The following is a 21,449-nucleotide window of genomic DNA, read 5'->3' as shown; positions in this document are numbered from 1 at the left end:
TTTTTTGTGTGTTATGTTAATGATTTTTTTATCCTAGTGTCCTGGGGTGACATCCATTCTATATCAGGTCTAGGTGTTTCAGGATTAACTTTTTCCATTTTTCACAGTACCAAACAAGATGTTCCCGTTCCCCTTCCCCTCCAGAAGGGTGCACAGCCTCTGTATTGCAGAGTCGATTGGGCTGAGAGTGCTGTCTTGTATAGTACCACAAATAAATTTCCCAGGATGACTTTTGCACAGCACTCTACCCCATTCTATGTAGTAATGCAGAGATGTAAAATCAGCCACATGTCAAATCCCTGAGAGGTGCATTACTTTAATACTTCAATTTACCATGAAAAATTGCCAATGCATATTTCCAGACCTAGTAATTCCTTTAAAAATTGGTTCCTCATTATCTACTTAGCTAAATAGCAATTTTACCCTTTTCTGAATATAGATCATTAAATTAGAATAGGTTTAACATTTACCTCTTCCTGCATCCAAATTCCTTGAGGCTCAGGAGATCAGACCATGCCTGATGGAACAGAGCAATTCAGTAACTTGATTAAAAGGACTGGGCTGTTCAACAAATAGGCCCTGCAAAGGTCCTGTGTTGAGGCTTTCATGCGCCAGCCTTTTAATTTCAGAATGACATTCAATAAGGGCAATAAATTAACTAATCAAAAGGACTTGCATGAGTGAGTTAGAGGTGCCTGAACCTGAACTAAGAAAGCAAGCAAATAGATTGAATAGCAAGGATAATATTCTTGTTCTCCTTTAAAAGGACTATGCGTGCTGAGCTGCCCATCACATCAGCACTTCAGAGGTACACTGGCACCTCTTGTGGAGGGAAACAGGGTCAAAACTAGGACTTTCTAGGAACTTCCTTCTGCTCTACCATTTTCAAGTATTCATGCCAGTATTTTCAGACCCTCATTTTCACATCCCCCACTTCACATTTCTAGTTTCTATTCAAGATGCCCTGATAAAAAGGCTGCAAAGTAATCAGTGCATTGCCAGAGCCAAAAGATCAATTCAAGTATGACCACATTGCCAAGCATGTTACTATGGGAATTAGAAGCAATTCTCCCCATTGTTATTCCAGAGGCAGTGCAATTCCATAGTATAAGGAACAGTGCATTAGTAACAACATTTACTGGATTAGTTACATAATATGCCATCATCATTATCTAGATAGGCCTTAAATTAGAAGAGATGTGATACCAGCATTTGAGGCATTCAGAGCTTGCCATTCACATGATGCATAGAACTCAGGAAGGGGTTTTGGACATGCAACGAGCATTCATGTTCCATGCTGACAGTCATCAAGGGACAACCACTGGTCTTTTTCACCCACCTCTTCTGCTGGACAAGGGAAATAGCAGACCTGCTGGACCATAGGCCAAAGGAATAACCAGGGATGAAGGCAGACAGAAATAATTGTGAGGAAACATAGACATTTTTCAGACTTGGAGGAGTAATTTCTGCCTTTTATTTAGTTGGTTTGGGTTTTTAAAAAATAAATAGCAAAGCCCTACAGTTCATGAGTTACCTTGTTTTACTGCAGGATTGCTGAATTGCAGCTCTTTACATGCCCCACATTGCAGCACGTCCCTGAGTGCCACTGGCTGTCCCACATACCCCAGTGAAAAGCCCTGGGGGCAGCTGTGTGCCCAGCTCTGCCTGCTGACAGCCAACACACGTGCTCCCTGCTGCAGCCCCCTGCACAAATGCACGGGGAGCTCCTGGCACCAGCAAATTCCCTCCAGTGCACAACACTGATGAGCCTTCATGTAAGCATCAGTGACCTGAAGCAGAGCTCTGCCTCGACATTAAAAATTCATCTTGCATGTATTCTGTCTTTTAGAATTAGGCCTTTTAACAGCTCTCCCATCTCCATTTCTGATTCACGAACAGCATCTGACAGGTCTAGGATAGTCACCAAAACTGGCAAACCATAATCTCGAAAATTAAAAACAGCCCTTCCTAAAACTGCTTTTTCTTTTTAAAACACCCACCAGTCATAAAATTAATTCAGCTACTACAGTTTGCATACTGTTTGTATTTTACTTACGTCCATTACTGTAAAGGAGAATTAAATAATGTACAGAGGCTGGGAAAAACATTCTTTGGACTCCATGCTCTTTTAAACATCCTTTCCTTACAGATGACAGATTCAGGTCAGGAAAAGTCTAAAATGGGACACTATTGCCACAGATAACACAGTGAACAAGTAGTTAGTGCCCTTCCCCACCCTCACCACAACACACCCTCAAGAAGACCTGATTTAGACACATTTTTTCTCATGATGCTTTGGAAACCTTTGACGGAGGACCCTTTTGCACTTCTATCTTCCCCGTTGTGTGTGTGGCACAGACCTGTAAACAAAAGGCTGGCTCTCAGGTAGTCACAAACAACTTTCTGTAAGCAGCAAAGCAAGAGGAGTGGAGAAGAATTGCAGAAACCCTTTTGAAGTAAAGCATTCAGAAAACAGGGAGGAAATAGATACATACATTTAAGTATATCCAAAAATCTCTCAGCACTTTACAAACTAGTAGTCTATAGGAGAGATTTTTCCCATCATCTTATCCGATTTTCTCTAGACACAGTAACTAGAGATACCAGCTCTCAGATCTGTTTCTATGGCTAGAGGTGAGAAAATTGATCATTGTAGATGTCTTTTTCTGGTTTCTTATAAATAATTGTTAGTATATAATCAGATCTTCTTTAGTCTAATACCCAAGCAGTGCCGTATACTGAGCTTCTCATTCAGCCACTGTATTTTCTCCCAAGAGCTGCAAAAGACTGGTTTGTCCTGTGAAAAACAGGGAGACCTGTTAATTACATCAAAATTCAGATATTCTTCAACTAGGGGAGTGCAGTATAACAAATGTAACACTCAACATGCACAGACTACCCTCCTTCTGTAAAAGACAGCAACTTGAAGTGCTGATCCTGCACCCAGCCCTTGCCTTAAGGACAGACTAGGTCATGGTGTACAAGTTTGTTACTTTGCATCAGAATCACGGAAGTTTAGAAGTGAGCCTATGATTTATCATTGAGTCAAAGGACATACTTTTAAAAAGACAGAAATTATGATACAATTTGAAATGACAATGAAATCATTGCATCTAAAGTAAGTACATCTAAAGTTTACATACTCTTCCTATTAAAGTAAACATAGACTTGGACTTATTTGGTATGCTAAGCTGTTCAAGCATATTTGGTATGCTATTTTATAACAGTTCAATAGTTTCCTTTTTTGATATACTATGAAGTTGTGATTTTTTTCCAAAGAGATTTTCTACTTAAAAATTTATAGACTCTTTTATAACGTATTTCATGTATCAAAAAATGAAATTATGAAAGAATTAGGAATTTTAAGAAATTATTTTAAATTAGCATTCCAAATTGCTGCTAATTTACAATGTACTTGCAGTACTTCTTAAGGGGGAAGAAAAAGAACAGAAAAAAAAAAAAGTAATGAAAAACCTTTTACAGCTACACTCCTCTGTAGCCTTACATACTGTGCCACTATTCCTGTTGAGATAAAATCTACTTCTAGTTGGGAAAAATAGGGCCCCTATAGTTCAATTTGAGTATTTTTATAAAGAAAGATAGATGGCAAAAATGTCATGTGAGAAAACAACAGGTAGAACCTAAAATGAAATCTGCAGTTTGACTGCCAGAATCCAACAAGCATTGTATAGTACACAGAGTAGAGAACAACAAAAAAAAAATCCAGCAGCAGTTAGTGAGAAGCTAGGCAAGAAATAATTTGGGGCTTTCTCTAACTCTTCGGTTAGTCTTGTCTTTAATTAAAGAAATAAAAGAAAATAGCAGTCAGCTGAATCTGTGTGCATCAAATTTCCACCAGCATTGAGGTATTCATCAGTGCACCTTGTGCTGTGACCCTAAGAGGAGGTAAGAGGCAGATACAGGATCAAGGTACCTTAACTGTAATTTTGGCATCCTCTAAACAATAAGTTATTTCTTGTTTAACTTGGAGGACGAATGTGAACAATTGCAAGCGACACACGGTTTGCTCCATGGCTCCTTAGAATTGTTTCATCTTGAAGATTAACATTCTTTTGGGGGACTGTATCTGTTCTGGAAGGCTTAAAATAGTCCTGAACTTCCATACATCCCAGATCAGAAAGGGAAAATGAAATTAATTATACCAGGAGATTGTTTTGGGTTGCTGAATACAAAAATCCTTTTTAGCAACCCGTCAACAAAAGAACACATAAAACATGGAGGAGCTCTACTTAAACCTGCTGTGGAGTGTACAGTCATAGCTCTGTGGTCCTGATAGATCAATCAGTTAACGTAATAACTTTTTAAGAAGAATTTAATGAATAAAACATCTATAGTAATATTTCTATTTAAGCCTGCCTAAGCCCTAGTTCTTGCTCATTCTCAACATGAGCGTAGAAGTCACATCCCTCTCTAAAGTACCTGAACCAGAGCTGGCAGAAATCACCTTCCTGATGCCCATTGTGTGACAAAGGCTTATCATGAATTTCTCAGTTTTCGCTGTGAGGTCTGGCAGGAAAGAGCTTGCAGAACAGGAAGAGTATTGGGTCCTGAAAGTTAATATCATCATCTTTCCTGAAAATGCTTTTATGTGCAAAATATTTGGAGTTTGCTGTTAGTCCAGCAGTCCTTCTTGGATGCAAATACCCAGAGGAACATTATGGCCATCCTAGTTTAATTATTTAACCTAGGACAATAATTAGGCTCTGTGTGCTTTAAGAACTCTCATTTTGTACAGACATATGTGACTGAATAATTGATCAGGAAATAGGAAACCTCTGCAAATGATTCCACACAGTGCAAAGACAGAAGTATCACTCCTGTGCAGACTTTGTGTAGGATCATTGTCATCTCATGCAACCTGTGCAAAGCTGATAAAAACAGGGAAGTACATGGCTTTACTCTAAAGCTGTGTATAAACATACATATTCTCTTTCCACTGCTTTTTCAGGCACGTGTCTAAGCTTGACTACAGTGAAAGCACTTTTCTCAGTAATGCTGTCTTGATGTGATTTTGTAGCAAAGGGCTGAGTATTCCAGTTATTGTTATTTGTAGATCTAATGCACTAAGTATTTTTCAGGACAGTATTAAATTAAATATATGGTGGTCAAAGCCTTTGCTTTCCATATCCTTGTGTAATTCCCTTATTACCAGTGGTCAGTTGTCAGCTCTTCCTTGGTGGGTGGCAGACAGGGTCGTAGGAAATTCAAACACAGAAAAAAGAATCAGTAAACTTGTCATATTTAGTCTGAATTTTTAATAAAAACCATTGGGAGTACTGTGCAGTGCTAAGGAACAGGTTCTTTAGTGCAGCTAGATAAGAAATTATGAAAGGAACTGTTGATCATTCTGAAGCAGACCCATTTCTTCAATGCTGTTCTTCTGAAGACACTGAATTTATTCTCGAAAAACTCTTTTGAGAATCATGGCATTTGTTTAATTTTTTTGCTTTGTTGGGGTTTTGTTGTTTTGCTTTTTTGGTTGTTTTTTTTTTTATACCTTTCCTATTGATTGAAATTTGTTGTGGAATGCTGATAATAAAATAAGGGGCTGTAAGGCTGACAATTAATGAAATAAGGGGATATAAGTCTGGGTAGAGCCCCACAATCAAGAGATGTTGGGAGATGATGAATAATATTGGCAAAGGTTTTCTGCACAGAGCCATTGGGATAGAATAGGGTAGGATCAGTTTGAAAGGAGCAATTTTCTAAGCATGTTTTTAAAGGCAAATATTAAAAAAAAAGGCATGCCATCAGTTACAGACTGTTTTGCCTGCAAAATGGTTCTGAAATTTTAAAACTAGGTTTTTAGGGTTTTTAAATATTCCATCATTTAGGTCTGACTAGATGACCTCCTGAAATCCCTTGAAGTTTTAACTGACTCTTCATCTTTTTTCCACTGCCCAAACTATTTTTGAAATTTAATTTCAAATAGTTGTGTTTTCCATGAGATTCTGTTCATGGGGAATATGCTGCTTATTTTGAGCAGGCAGTTGCTTTTTCCTCCCTCGTAATAATAATGAGTGTGAATGGAAAGGTACAAGTTGAAGGAGGACTGCTAAAAACAGTGTCAATACTGTGGGTGTATAGTCAGAAGTTAAGATGAGATAGCACTTGCATCAACTATGAACTGTTTGGCACAGCTTTGCTTGAAATTAATGGCAACTACATCAGCATTTTTTTGTCTTTATGTTTTTTTCATATTATTTCAATATATATAACCCACACAATCACTTAAGCTTAGCAGAAACCTTCTTGTTTCTAGACAGTATAACTGTAGTGCTGTAGTGCAATCTCCCTAATTTTGTCATTCATTTTCATATTGAAAATGTAACCCCACTGTTGACGTGTTGTCAAGGTTTCTTCACTCAAAGGTCAGCTCTCCCTGGAGTCTCCTTTTGTCTGGAAGATGACATATATTAAAATTTTATAACCGTTCCCACTAGTTTCAATCCCACGATCTTGGGATCAATGTGGCTGTTCTTCACAGCCTATCAAGTGCAACAAATGCCTTGGGTGAGCAATAAGGAGATTGGAATTAGGCTCTTCTAAGCAAGACTTGTTTGCATAAATGTTTAAACCTGCTCACAGGAGTGCTGGTAAGGCTCCTTTCACTTCAGATGAAAGGAGCTGCCAATACTTTCACATACAAAAGAGCTGATCTTTAAAATGTGATAGAGCAAGGATGGGTGCACCTGATTGCAGGGCTACATTTGTAACCATGATTTTTTTTCACTGCTCTTTGCACATAATTTTAAAAAATAGCTAATCTTCTCTTAGTGTAAAAGTCACAGGTATTAAGAAGGAGATCCAGATCATCCAAGGATATGCTTTCTTTGATTTGTGTGAGAAGACTGGCCTTGGTAGTCTAAGCAAGCTCTGTGGGTTACCAGTTCGGTAGGAGTGAACTTGAGAGCAGACACCAAAATCCCACTTGTCCTTCAGCCACTGTAAAAAGGGTGCAAACAAACACTTGTGGCTGAAAAGCTGGATTTCAGATGTTTCAGAAAACTTTAGATAAGGTCAAGGCAATTATATTTTTTCTATAGACTTACTCCACTGTGACTAACACAATGGCCTGGTGCCTCTGGAGACTATTATGCCCCTAGACATTATTATGTGGATAATAAGATTAGCTTAAAAGCTTGGAGAGTCACTAAATACATATTTTCAGTGTGGGAAAAATTTTTCTCAAACAGCATGACTTTTCATAATTGATTGCATATTTTAAAATGTCAGGCAGTGTCCTGCTAAGTTTATTGATGAATGCAATGGCTGAAATGTAATATTAAGGGGGAAAAAATAACACAGCATCTAACAAACAAATCACGGTTTTCTTTTAAATCTCCTCTTGTTACGGGCTCTTTGAAGGATGCTGCAATACATATTTGAGAACAAATATTACAGCTCATTGAATATTTGTGAAGGATTAAGATGTCTGTCCCCCTGGCCAGCTCTTTAACAGGGGGATGTTGCCAGGGCCAAACCTCCATGATGAAACTATTTGGATGAGCTGCTTCCCTTTACCTTTGTAAAGAAGCCAAACTGTCAAATACCTTAACACTAAAAAGATTTATTGAGATATGCTGTGATTGTGAAGGTTTCAGATAGCTTTTATCACCATCATTTGATCTGATGTGTGCCCCACAGGGACTGATTGATCACTTGCTGCTTATCAGTAGATAAGTGTGTGAACTGGACTGAGTGGTACTGATTGAGCTGCCAGGTGCCATTACAGAAACTTGGGACCATTCCAGCATTAGGTGATCCTGTGGTCTTATGTAATGTGATTGCTTGACTGAGTAGGTCAAGTTATTTACCAAGTTATTTTTGGGTTGTTTTATTTTTTGTGTTTGTTTGTGAATATGTGTGGTTGTTTGGACTTTTAGTTAGGGAATGGGAAAAATAGTATCTTAACAGCTTTCTCACTTCATGCAAGTGTTATGTTTTCCCAGCAATATAAACAGACATGGGCAAGTGACTTCAGTCCTCTGCTTCTATGTTTATACAAAACTTCCTGTTTTTGTGGACAAATGAATAATTAAGAAAACCCAGAGAAAGACATGGGCATTGAATTTAGAGGTTCATTTCTTCAGAATATGGAGAACCTTTACAAAGTCCTGTGCAAATTGATGAGTCACATTAAATTATTTCAGTCAGTAATGCCAGCAGAAGTTCATCTTGGTAGATACTGAAAGCAGGTATAAATGTTATTTTAAATTAAAATTTTAAATATTTTAATAAATGTTATTTATGATGAACTCGGAGGAGTTTGTTTTCTTCTGATGTATTTGGGAGGGACAAATGCCTGTCTTAATACAGGCATAATCTAATGTTAACTTAAAACTTAATTTGTTTTCTTCAGAAAACATTTGCTTGCCTTGCTGCAGGTTTCACAACACTGTCTTTAGCACCTAAGATGTTAATGAAGCAGGGGCACTGTTTTGAGTCACTTTACACTAAAAATACACTGAATTTATTATTATGATCTTCTGACACTTCACAGTACATTACTCCAGAATTGCCTATTGACTTTAAAAAAACTTTTATGCTGGAATTTGTGTTCCTAACTGCAAAGGAAAGCTCAAACATTGCTGGAGTAAGGTTCTAAGAAAGTCACATTTTTATACTCTTAAAATAAAGTACAATGGTCTTTTCTTTGAAGAAGAGTAGGTTCTCTGTGTTGTAGGTGAGGGAATTTCCTCATTCCTTTTTCACAGGAGAGGTGTTCCACTCCTCTGAATGCCTCACTCATTTGTCACTCATTCCATCTGGACATTGAGCTGTGGTCACTACTGTCCAGATGTGACCATCTGGCCAATTCCTCATCCACAAAACAGTCCATCAATCAAATCTGTATCTCTCCAATTTAGAGAGAAGGATGTTGGGGAACTCTGACAAAAGCCTTCAGTACTCCAGACAGTTGATGTCTCTTGATCTTTTCCTTGTCCACTGCTGTAGGCACTCCATCTCAGGAGGCCACAGGGTTGGTCAGGCAGGACTTGCCCTTGGTGAGGCTGTGCTGCTGACCTGAATCAGCTCCCTGCTCTCCCTGTGCCTTAGCACAGCTCCTAGGAGAATCTGTTCCAAGATCTTCCCAGGCAGAAAGGTGAGGCTGACAGGTTGATAGGTCTCAAGGTCCTCCTTTCTACCCTTTTTAAAATGAGTACAATGTTTCTCTTTTTCCAGGCACCTGAGACTTCACTTGACTGCCATGACTTTTCAAATATCATGGAGAGTCTTGGCAGCTATATCAACCAATTTCCTCAGGACTCTGGGATGTATCTTTCAGGTCCCACAGACTTATGTATGTTCAGATTCCTCAGGTGGCCACAAACCTGAACTCCTCTAAGAGTGGGAGGCACTTTGCTCCCTCAATCCCTGTATTGCAGGCCATCCATGTTAGAGATATAGGAACAGAATGCCAATGAAGACAGGGACAAATAAAAGTCGAGTACTTCAGTTTTCTCCTTGTCGGTTGTCACCAATTAGTTCAAGTTTGTCTTTTTTGGCAAAAAGGAGTGAGAACTGTGTTTGAGAAGAGAAACTAACAGATTAACTTCTGGGAAAAGGGCAGCTGTACACTAGGCAAAGAAGTTGGAAGGGCTAGGTAACGTTTTGGCTGCATTTGGACAGAGCTTGGATGTGTAGGTGAGAACAGAGGAGAGATTGGTTCTGTGGTAAGATTCATGAAGTAAAGTTCTAAAGGGTTAGATGCGATGATGGTAGGGAGCCTCTGGATCAAGATGATTTGGGTGACAGGAGCAGAAGGCGAGGAAGGGTTTCTTTTTGAAACCCTTGTGTTGTTCTCCTTCCTCCCAAAACCCCACCCCAAAAAAGAAATTTAAAAACCCCAAACCAAAACAAAAGAACTGTTATGGGAGAGAGACCAGAGTGGGATGAGAAGCACTCAAGACTGGAAGCTATTTGAAAAAGGAAATTTGGTAGAAGATTGGTGATGTTAGTTCAAATGAAGAGCAGAAATGGAAACTGAGCTAAGAGTAGGAAGGAGACAGGATAGGCAGCAAACAGGAAGGATGTATAAATGAGCAGTGTATAGCTGTGCTACAGTCTGGAATAGGACCTGAGGTTTCTTCTTATTTTTTTTTCTTTGTATTGCTCCTCATCTATAATTCATACCAGAGTTACCAATGAACAAACCCTTTGCTAATGAAATGCTTGCCTCCTATAATCTCTGTTGCTCTTGCTGTGCTTTCTGGCAGAAGTGCTTTTGCATTAATTATATTTGCTGCACAGGTCCGAGCACTGTTTGCCTGTGCCAGCAGCCATTGTCTGGGAGAAACTGCTCTCCTGACAGGAACTGAGAATGGATGGGCAAAGCTCCTTTGTATAGACCCCACTGCCATGGAGTGTGTTTTGGCACAGCCTTTACTTTGCTATGGCCTATAGCAGACAGGAAAGCCTATTACTGCTGTGAAGCTCCAGTTCACCATGAGCAGCAGGTATCTGGGTGATAAAAACCACTATGTCCTGTTGATGCCTGTGTTTTGTACCACCAAGTGTTTGTTGGATGGATTGTCTGCTTATGGTTGGCTTTCTGAATAACTCTGGCACAATTCATGTGATAGCTCCCTGCTTTGAAAAGCAAAGCCAAGCCCTTGAGGGTCAGGAAATGCCAGAACAAAATATGCTGTATTAATTACTTAATTGAGCCTTCTGGTTTGTGTGTGTTATGACACTGGTTTTTATGAAGTGTTCATATGCCCTTCTGTTACAGTACTGCAACAGGAGAGTCTTTGCCGTCTTTGGTGGCAATTCTACCACTCTTTCTGAGGGCAAATGCATTTGTGGGTGACCCACTCTTTAATTTGCCTGTAGGAAAGGTCAAATACTGCAAAAGCAAGAGAATACGGGGACTCCTCAGCCTGTGAGGTGAATGACATCTTTATTTTGTTTTCAGTACAGTTTAGAGTGGGCTTCAAATTCAGACAAAATTTGGACTTGAATTTTTTTCTTTTCCAATGACTTCATTGATAGGAAGACACATAAAGAAAGGATTTCAGCACAGCTCCCTTAGTTTCAGAAACTTTTTTTCTTGAATTTTTTTTTCAGACACTAGGTAGTATAAAGCAAAGTTTTATATTAAAATATATTATTTTAAAAATCTCATTTTTTTTTCTTTTTAAAAAATATTTGGATGCTTTGTTGTTGAAGTGTGATCTTTGATGCAATTATCAGACTTCTCCTTAGGTAAAAAAAAAAGCCCACAAACAATAAAGATTTATGTTCCAATCTAGTAATGCAATTTAAAGTGATGTAAAGGATCTAAAATTAGGTAAAAAAAATCAATTCCTTTTATAATCAAGGGAATTGCAAGGAACAAAGCATTTGGTAAGTAGTATAAGCTGTGTGTAATTGTGATGGAAGATTCACAATACTTCAGCCATAGGATATCATTTGACAGAATGTTCAGGATCTTGGAAATCTTTGTAGTTTAATTAAAACATTATTTGTGTAAAAAGAAGCATAAAGTTATTCTGAGCTTTTTAAAAACAGTTGCTTCAAGAGAGTCTTTCCTCTGACACGTGCTTGCTGCTTCCATATGTATGCTCCAAACTCACTGTAAGGGTCAAATCTGCGTTCTCAGTGTGCAGCAGCTGTCGTGGTTTAACCCCAGCTGGCAGCTAAGCACTAACACTGCTCACCCCAGTGGGATGGGAGAGAGAATTGGAAGAGTAGAAGTGAGTAAAACTCATGGTTTGAGAAGAAGGCAGTTTAGTGGGTAAAGTGAAAGCAGCACACACAAGCAAAGCAAAATAAAGAATCCATTTGCCATGGGAAGGCAGGCGTTCAACATCCCTAGGAATGCAAGGCTCCATCCTATATAATGGTTGCTTGGGAAAATGAACCCCATCACCTCAAGTGCCTTCGCCTTCATTCTTCTTGCCCCTGCTTTATATGCTGAGCATGATGCCATATGGCATGGGATATCCCTTTGGTCAGTGGAGGTCAGCTGTCCTGGCTGTGTTCCCTCCCAGCTCCATGTGAATCCCAGCCCATTTGCTGGTGGGGTGGTGTGAGGAGCAGAAAAAGCCTTAACTCTCTGTAAGCCCTGCTCAGCACTAAAAGAACCAAACTTCCCTCTTATTATCAACACTGTTTTTGCAAAACAAAACATAATCCATGCTAGCCACTGTGAGGAAAATCAACTTAATCCCAGCGCAAAACAGCACAGAAAATCTGCTGAGGATAAGGCTCTCGCATAAATCACTGGAACACCTTGATATATGAGGAAAAACTCTGTTTTGGAGAGGCACTAGAATCCCACAGAAACATTGGACAAGTTCTCCTCCATAGCCATAAAATTATATTAACTGTGCAAATAGTTTTGAATGGATACTTTATGTGATGTCTCTCCCTGTGTTTGCAGAATGCCCATGAAGAAAGTGATAATGTGCTCAGTGTATTTGCTGTTCAACAAAATTTAAGCAGCAAACAGCATTCTTCCACAAACATTGATTTCCATTTTTTTTGCATACTTGTGACCAGCCAGTGGGTGTTATTTCTTCTTTCTGTTTTGACCTTATATGGCCAAAATCTCATGGAAAGAGGATTTTCTCTTAGACTGGCACAGAAAATACCTATTTTAAAGTTCTTTTACTTGCTGCTCTTCAGGGAAAATATGGAGACATTTCTTCTCTTTTTTTGAGTGAAGACAGGTGGTCCTGGTATAATTATGGTTACCTGTAGTAATCATCACCCTTTTTGGAGCAGATGCAGACTCTCTCCAGGGAAATTGACAGGATACATTTGACTCAGCAGTCCAGATCTACTTTTTTATTTGTGTTGGAGAGAGCGAACATTAGGGCCACACTGTGTATGTGTTCTCTTCATTCCACCTCTCTTCTAGTAAGTCATTCTAGACCAGCAGACTCCGCTGTTTGTAGCTGGCAGTAGGAGTGACATTGCAGTGCTGTCAAAAAGGTTGGGAAGCTAGCCAAGGTGGAGCTGGGACAGAAGAACTGTGATAAGTTGGGCAAAGAAAAATAAGTAGAAAAGTCAAAGGCAGACACTTTCTAAAATAATTTAATGAGAAACCATTGCTTACTGTGTTTTTTTGAGGGGAACACTGGCTTCTGGCTTCTCAAGAGCTTCAGTCCTGCATGTTACATGTCTGAGCTCCCACTAGAGGGGTGTGTTGGGGACAGTAAAATCTTGCTATGTTCATAACTAATCTCTAATGATCTGTGTCCTTTTCTTACTTCTCTCGTGGCTTTTGTGGTCCTCTTTGACTATGCTCTTGCCACAGTGTCAATAATCCTACTAAATACCATAAAATAACTGGTCTAGGGGAATTAAAATGTGCATTTTGGGTAGTTTGTGTTTTTCTAGCACAATATACCTTTGGAAAAATACTGCCTGGATCAGATCTAAGCTTTTGTTTCTGGAAGTGACAAGGATTTTGAGTGTGGTCAGTGTGGCTGTGGAAGTCCCAGCCACTCCAACCTCACTTTCAACACGAAAAAGTCCCTTTTGATAATTGGCAAGATGTGCTGTTGTGCCAAATACCTCTTTTTTAACCAAAGAGTATGTGGATACAGCTGCTGTGTTTGCAGTAGAGGATAAAATGACTATTCCAAATCTTACCCTTGGGAAAGAACATTGGCTACTGGAAAAAGAATAGCTCCTCTTCAATTTCACAGGAACTTGTTCAGTCACAGCAACTGTGGATTTAGACCTCATATCCTCTCAGAAGACAAGAGTTGTGTGTGGTTTTGGTTTGGATCTTTTATTTTGAGATAAAAAGGGGAAACTAGCTTTAGTCTTACCTTTTGTGGGGTTTGTAAAGACTGTTGTGGTTTTGAATAGGCAGGATTATTGCCTGGTTGTTGCTTGGAGGTCATCTCTGAGTCCCTCAGGAAACAGGCTGATAAGTCAACTTCATTACTTCGTGTGGGGAGTATGTTTTGAATTGGAATTAGTGGAGTAGGATCCAGTGCAGTAATTTGAACTTAATTTGCTCATCTAAGATGGAAATCCTACAGGTTTTTTGGGTAAGCATAGGCACGTAAAGGACAATGTGGAATTGGCCTTCCACCTGATGATATTTTCCCTTATTTTAAAATGTAGCTTGTAGGACAGATGCCTGTCTTGACTCCCCATGATCAGCAGGGAAACAGCTGGCCAGAGGTGCTGCTTCCTCTCTCTGTGTCACTGGTAAACATGGTATTTACAGGCATATTTGTGGCCTGCCTGTAATCAGGCAGGGGTATATGGGTATTTTTGAGCTTATCTGAGCAGTAGTAGGAATGAACTGAACATGCACAAGTGAGTGCTAATAGTTTTGTAATGCAACAAACCACCAGCTAACCACCAGTCTCTCCTATTTTCCACACCCTCTCCACCACAAACTGCGTTACCCAAATGTTTGAATTCTCATAGTCATAGTGCTATATGAAGCCGGAACTTAATTATCTGAGGGATTTGTCTGTCTCTATGTGGTTTGACCTTGAGTGACAGCTGTGTGGGATATTTGAGATGAGTGGTAAAGGAAAATAAAGCAGAGCTCTTACAATTAGAAAGGGCAGAGACTAGAATGACATAACAAAGTGTAGCATCCATCAGTGGTTTTCTCAGCCTAGTCTTCCATCAGATCAGGATAGAAGCAGGACCACTCCATCCTTATTAACAGGTAGGAGAAGTGAGGAACAATGTGGTCTTTGAGTTATTTGTGATTTGGAGATGTCAGGTCCTTGGACACAGAGGTTGGTGGTTGAGAAGCTGCGGTGCAGGTTGGCATTCTGCATTTGGGGTGGTTACAATCAGCTCACTCTTTGGGTAGTCTCTTTCACCCTCTTAGAACAAAACACATTATATTATTCAAATGCAGAGAAGTGCTTAGTTTCTCTTGATGCCAGGTCCTGATTTTGCTGACACAGTGGTGACAAGTACTTGCCAGTTCAGTTGTGGGTAAGATCATGTCAGACATCTGGCTAAGCCAGGCAAGATTGAAATGATTTCTTCTTTCCTGTGAAGAGTTGGGTTTGCTCTCATGGAAGCTGGCTGACTGCTGGCTGTTAGGTGAACAGTGCAGTTTTACACCTTTTTTTTTTTGTATTTTTAAGCACTATTGTGTATTTTACTGTAAATGAAGAAGACATTGGAGTGACATAACAGGGATAAGTTCCTCCCACTTGGGTCTGTGCTTAGGACTCTGCCAGCTTAGGAGTTTTCAGCCTGTAGGTGCTTGAGGGGCAATATCAAGGGTTCCCTGACTTTAGGTCATTATAAATGAAGGGTGAGCATTTCCTGAAACATACCACTGCAAATGGCACAGCTTAATAAAATTATTTTATACATGGCAAAAATCAAAATTCTTGAGTAGTGGGTGAGAAATTGAGTGATATTTGAGCAAAATATTTTGAGTTTTCATGCAGCCAGATTAAAAAGATGATTTTGTGGCCTTTAACCTTTGCTAGATTAAACATAGCATAATCAGAACTTATTTTCTTTTTTTTTTTCTTTTTTTTTCTTTTTTTTTTTTCACTTAAAGCTGTTTTTGAGGTATCATTTTCTGGTTTTTACTTTGACAGAAATCTTTTGTGTGATCCTCTGTCTAATTTTAAGGATAGTAGTCTCTGTTTGTAGATGGGGACAACAAAATTAGGTTTTGATGTGTTGGAGCTTTTATCTTAGTCTTAGGGGAGTTTGAGGCTATTGTTTTGAAAAGTACAAAACATGAGGCAATTTTTAAGGATAAGAAACTGAAGATGACAATATTGGAAATAAGGCAATAGAAAATACAGCTTCTTCTGTGAGCTGTCTCTTTGGTTATCGCTCTAAATACTGGGGAAAGGCAAGGACAAGCATCCAACAGAAAACACAAAATCCAGAAAAGTTAAAAATTGCTATATCTGTGGCAATTAAGAAACCCATTATATTGATAACAGACTAAGAGGCTTTACCAGAGTCTGTTTCAATAAGTTTGTCACCAAACTACTTTTAATTTTCCTAGACAATTTAATGTAATGGTCAGATATGAAGTGTTTTCATTTTGGACAGCAGGTTGAAGCTAAGACAGAAATCTTTCTAGCAGATTGCTAAATTTCACATAATAAGAAATACTAATTGTACTGGACAGCAGATAGATAAGCTGAGGAAACAGAAAAAGGTTAGTACCTTTAAAATTGCACAGCAATTTTAATTAAAACTTTAATTTGAAAACATGGCAAACAGAAATTAGAATCCATTTTGAACAGTCAAGAAGTAAAAGCAACTTTTAATATTTAATTTTCTCAGTATAATCTTTGATTGAATAAAATTCTGAGGGGGGAAAAAATTTCAAAATACCATTTGACTGAGTTCAAAATGTGCTCACTGACTGAAAGGACTTATTCAGGAATTCAAAATACCAAGAAGTGAAAGATAAGGTTTTAAACAGTCCTCCCTATTTATCATTGTATTCTATTAAACCACCTTTCTGCTCTGACACATCTTTATAACAACCTGACTAAACTTGCAATAATTTGTATAACCTTTCTTGAGCGTCCCTTGAAGGAATGCATGGGAAGTACTACACCCCCATTAAAGATGTTTGTGTCTGTATTAATAGTTACTCTGTAGGCAGTGCGTAAGTGAGGTGTTCAAGAGTTTGCATTTTTGTTGGTAGAGTTTGACCAGCCACAGTTGTCATTGCAAATGGCTTTCTGAAAAGCCAGTTATGGATGCAGGTCCCAGTTGGAATGTGCTGCTTGTTTAATGTAATTATGGTCTTCTACACCCTGTCTTCTGCCCATAACATGCAGAAAATTGCAGTGATCTTTTTCCTTTTTAGTCCTAAATTACTTTAAGTGAGTTAACCAGACGCTCTGACATGCTAGCTAACTAAGTCAGTGAAGGGAGTCCTGGAAGGATCCTGACTTTGTTCAGGGTTAAGAGGAGAAGGCTGAGGGAATGTGATCTTAATGCTGTCATCTGAGAAGACAGCCAGGGCTCTCTTGGAGGAACAGTGCTAGGATGTTTGTCAGCAGGCATAAGCAGTAACAAGAAAAACTAACAATAAATTGTTGTCAGAGGTGGTGGTCAAGTGCTGGAAGAGAGGCCCAGAGAGGTAGTGGGATCTTCATCGCTGGAGACTGCCAGAGCTCGTTTGAACAAGATCTGCTTTTTGCTAAGGATGGGAAATAGAAATTCCCAGAGATCCCTGTCAAATTACTAAATTACTTTTACTGGACAACTGGCCTGTGTTAACTGTACTGAAGGGCCAGTGCAATTTGACTGCAGCACTTGTGAGATGTTGAAGTGACAGAATTAAAGAAGTCCTTTGTGGTATCACTGGGAAACATGACATAGGTATATTCAAACTGGCCTGAGAATTTTCTTGGGCAGCCTATTTCCCATGAAAGCATAATCTTGGCAGAGGTCCGAAATGGTTGTAGGTTACTTACCGTAGATGGAAAGACATGGCTGCTCAGAGGCCTAAAAAGGGGAGGATTGGAAAAAGCAAGGTGAAACTTCACACTGGAAGTAGCTAAATAAGAAATGCTGCAGTAATTGTTTGACTGAAACAGTTTTCTTAGCATGTTGTAAATTACCCATGTTCTTGTAAAAGGTAAAATTTAAAGCCAGCACAGTAGGAAATTTAATTGATGTCAGGCTTTCTAGCTTATAGTAAAAATCTCATGAGAAGAACTGGCATTTTCCTACAGCAAGTATTAAATATTTTCCTGTGTTATTCCTACCTTCAATTAAATTAATGTTTAAGATGCCTCTGTGTGCTTCATTTAATAACATATTACACAAGTGAATAATTTGAAGAATTCTTCAGTGAAATATGGAAATAATTTTCATGTAACATCAGCAAGTTAACATCTTATTTTGATGTACCACTCTGCACTTAATATCCCAGCTCGGTCTTTGTTGATGTATTTACTCTGAAGCTGAAGCAATTTAAAACACTAAATGGTGTGACTGTGCATTCAGTCTCATTACAGACTTAATGCAACAGCAGTCAAGCACCTCATTATTGTATAACCCAATTTTTATAGAAGGCAGAAATTACAGGTAAAATTTACATGTTGACTCCAGAGCATAAAGAGTGTCATCCATCATTCACTGAGTTAGATCTGAATTGCTGTAATCTTTGTAATTGGAAAATAATGCTTATGGCTGAAACAGCAAAATTCATGTAAAAGTGCATATCTTTTCAAAATGTTTTAGAAATGTTTACTGCATTTTTTCCACAGGTATGGAAAAAAATGCTGTAAACATTTCTAAATGTGGATTAGGGTGGATTTGATACCATAAAGAAGTTACAAAGGCATCTGTCACTGAAATTTTGATGGACATGCATTGGGTGGGCTGATTTGTGAGGACATGCATGTGCTATAACCCATGTTCTCTATTATTAATTTGTATGGGGTTTTTGCTTATTTTCCTTTCCAAGCACCTTTACCTAAGGTGGTTGCTGACACTAGAGAAGAAAATAAAAGCAAAATCTTCTACTAGTTAAGAGGAACAAAATTAAGATCTTATGAAGACCTTTTAAATCTCTTGGAGTTACCCTATACTTGTGTACACTGAAATGTGTTCATGCATTAGACCAGTAATTATATGAAATTATAATTCTTTTTAAGTTATGAAAAATATCTTTGACTATTGAATCTATTTGTACTGGACCACTGCAGATCAGGAATAAAACACAGGTAAACACATAGTGCATGGGAAATGCCTTATGTCACTGAAGAAGTTAAAGATTGATTTGAATACTCTTTGTTGCTACAGTTGCATTTTGGTTACTTCCAACATGAATTTTCCTAATTCTAAATATATGCAGGTATAAAGGAGCCCAATGGCTATTCATTCAGAGTTAACAGAGATATAAATATTTGAACAAGGAGCTCATTGCTTTGTGCTCTGAGCAATAATAAGGTTATAGCACGTCCTAAATTTTGTGGCATCTCTCATGGAATATTTGAGACCCAGTTTAGTTATCAACACTCCTTTTTGGCATGATGAAATATCTACAGAGGCTAGTTCTACTCTTCTGTGCTCTTAGGAAATATCATGGTGACTGCCTTACGATTCCTTATGTCTCTGATGCTTTGTAACTATCTTTCAGCAAACATTGTAAGAGAGTAGATAAATTTCTGTTTGAAGAGCAATCATACTGAGCAGAGGGCAGGTGAGGGAAGGAATTAAGAGTTTCACAGGTCTGGGGAGAAAGCATGGAAATGGCTTTCAACTCCCAATTAATACATAACTATGCCTTAGATAATTTGACCATGGTCAAATTGCATTTGTGAGGTGGAAACATCTGTCTGGGACTTCAATACCAGCCTCTTGTGTCTCTTCTCCCTTGAGTGCCGTCACTGCTGGCTTATAGGCAATCCTTTCTGTTAACAGTGGGTGGTTCATGGACTTTATTGCACTTTGTACAAATTTGCCCTTTAAAGACACGTGAATGTAGGTGGAGTGCTGTACAATATGTGCCCAGATCTTAGGGGTATTTCTTGCTTAATGTGAATTTCATAAAATGTTCTCCTACCAGGCTGTGATGTCAAGACTGGCAGGTGTTCCAGTGTTTTTTGTGTGTGGCAGTTGGCAGTAGGACTTCCATCAATACTGATTATGTGAGTTCATTTTTTTGTGTGCATCATTTTAGGGACTGAGAACCTCTTCCCTCTTTCTCTAACTCTGTAATCACTATAAGAGCTGAATTGCTCATTTTGCTGTCAGTTTATGCTATCAAAGACTGATGGGGACTTGCAGTTTTCAAAAGGAAGATATAACTCTTGTGTATATTCATAGGTTACTTTTAGAAATGCTTAAGGACAACCTCATGTCAGACAAAGTTTTATAAAAGACAGTCTAAATATCTTGCTTTTTCTCATCTTTATTACTGGTTGACAACATAGCTGTTTCTCACACCTCAAGAATTCCCGAGGGAGAGAAACTCTTGAAAATTCTCGGCGGCTTGGATTTCTAGAGCTTGTTTTTGAAAGTGTTATTTAGCCAAAGTCTTGGCACTGTGTCAGAAGGAAGTAGGTCTACTATAACATTGCTGACAAAGCTCTGTTGCTTCCAGGGCCCAGGTTAGGATCTCTGTGAGGCTGCGCTGTGTCCTGACGTGTTAGGACCCATCTTTGGTAGCTCAGTAGAGCACAGATCCTGGGAGGCATGGACACGCCAGCAGAGGAATGGCACAGCACTGGCACCAGCGGTACATTTGGCACTGGTAGGACTTTTTGCTCACAGCATGCTGCAATTCTTTTGTGAATCAATTTAATACCAAAAATAGCTACTGGCTTTTTCAGAGACTGAGTCTGTCATGATATGGTGGTACTGTGATTACAAAACACTCCCAATATGGAGTAGGATATAACTTCCTAGAGGAAAGTCAGAATAAACTAGTAGAAATTAAACTAGGAAAGAAATTAACACACTCCATATAAATATAATTTGGCTGTCATGGCTCTTCTCGTGCCTGCAGTTGGAGCTGCAATGTGATCGTATCCCTTGCTGATTTAGCTGAGGCAATGGCAATGTATGCTTGGCCGAAGTCTCATAGGTGACTCTTCAAATATTTGATTGAGGATTTTGGAAAGGAAATAAAAAGTAAGTAAATGACAAGAAGGCAGGAAAGGCTCAGGGTCTACCTTAACTAGTGGTGCAAACCCCAGTGTGTTGTCCCTGAACCTCTGTTGCAAAGGGAATGAACTCAGACTGGCTCCAGACACCAGATAAAGGTGTTCATTACCTAGAAAACCCCTGAGGGTGGGCAGGTTGCTCCTTGTCTGTCAGAGTCCTGGGAGGCCATAGGAGTTCTGCTTGTTGCTGAGAAAGGGGTCAAGCATGTTGGGGGAGCAACTATGAAGTGAGAGAGCAACTGCTTGCAGCATTATCCATTGCTCCCTTTCTTCTTCTCCTGCCCTACCTGACAGAACAACTTGACTTTAAAACTCTGTCTCAGTTTTGGGCTCGACCGTGTAATCAATAAATTCAGTTTTTCTCACACTGCTAGGAAACTGAGCCAGCTTACAGCAGGTGTACCTTCTGCTTGTACTGTAAATGCAGTAACTAAATGGGAAGTAAACGGGAAGTCCTTCGTCACTGCTCTTCTTCATGTGCTTGTCTTTGGATCAGGAGCAGGAGGCAGCTTCTCTTGTATAATCATTTATATGCTGCAGGAAGAGCCACTATAGCCATCTGTTGAGGAAAATTAGCAGTTTGCAATATGTTACATCTGTAAATGTATAAACTCTTCCAGGCATTGCGTGTGTTTATATACATACTCTGGTGTAATTGAGTATAGCTGAGGAACTCAACTTGCTGCTTCATTCCCAAGCAACGAGCCATACCACGAGAGGAAATGCCCTGAAGTTGCACTAGGGGAGGTTTAGAATGGATATTAGGAGAAAAATTCTTCACCAAAAGAGTTGTGAAGGACCAGAACAGGCTGCCCAGGAAAG

The 21,449-nt window shown here is 39.1% G+C and overlaps 1 protein-coding gene across 2 annotated transcripts in view; it reads left to right on the top strand.

Annotated features, from left to right (window-relative positions):
* The window catches only part of CPNE4 (copine 4), a 225,596-nt gene that overhangs the window by 19,802 nt on the left and 184,345 nt on the right, over positions 1-21,449 (top strand). Inside the window, exon 2 of one of the 2 annotated variants that reach the window (XM_064416034.1) lies at positions 20,066-20,215. The exons of the other annotated variant lie outside the window; for it this stretch is intronic. Within the exon in view, the coding sequence (XP_064272104.1) occupies positions 20,158-20,215 (58 nt within the window). The 5' untranslated portion in view covers positions 20,066-20,157. The remainder of the gene's footprint in view (positions 1-20,065; positions 20,216-21,449) is intronic. 2 annotated transcript variants of the gene reach the window in all.

This window comes from Passer domesticus, chromosome 1, assembly GCF_036417665.1.
Source record: "Passer domesticus isolate bPasDom1 chromosome 1, bPasDom1.hap1, whole genome shotgun sequence".
Lineage (NCBI taxonomy): Eukaryota > Metazoa > Chordata > Aves > Passeriformes > Passeridae > Passer > Passer domesticus.
The sequence above is the reverse complement of the archived record's forward strand: the minus strand, read 5'-3'. Positions and strand labels throughout refer to the sequence as shown.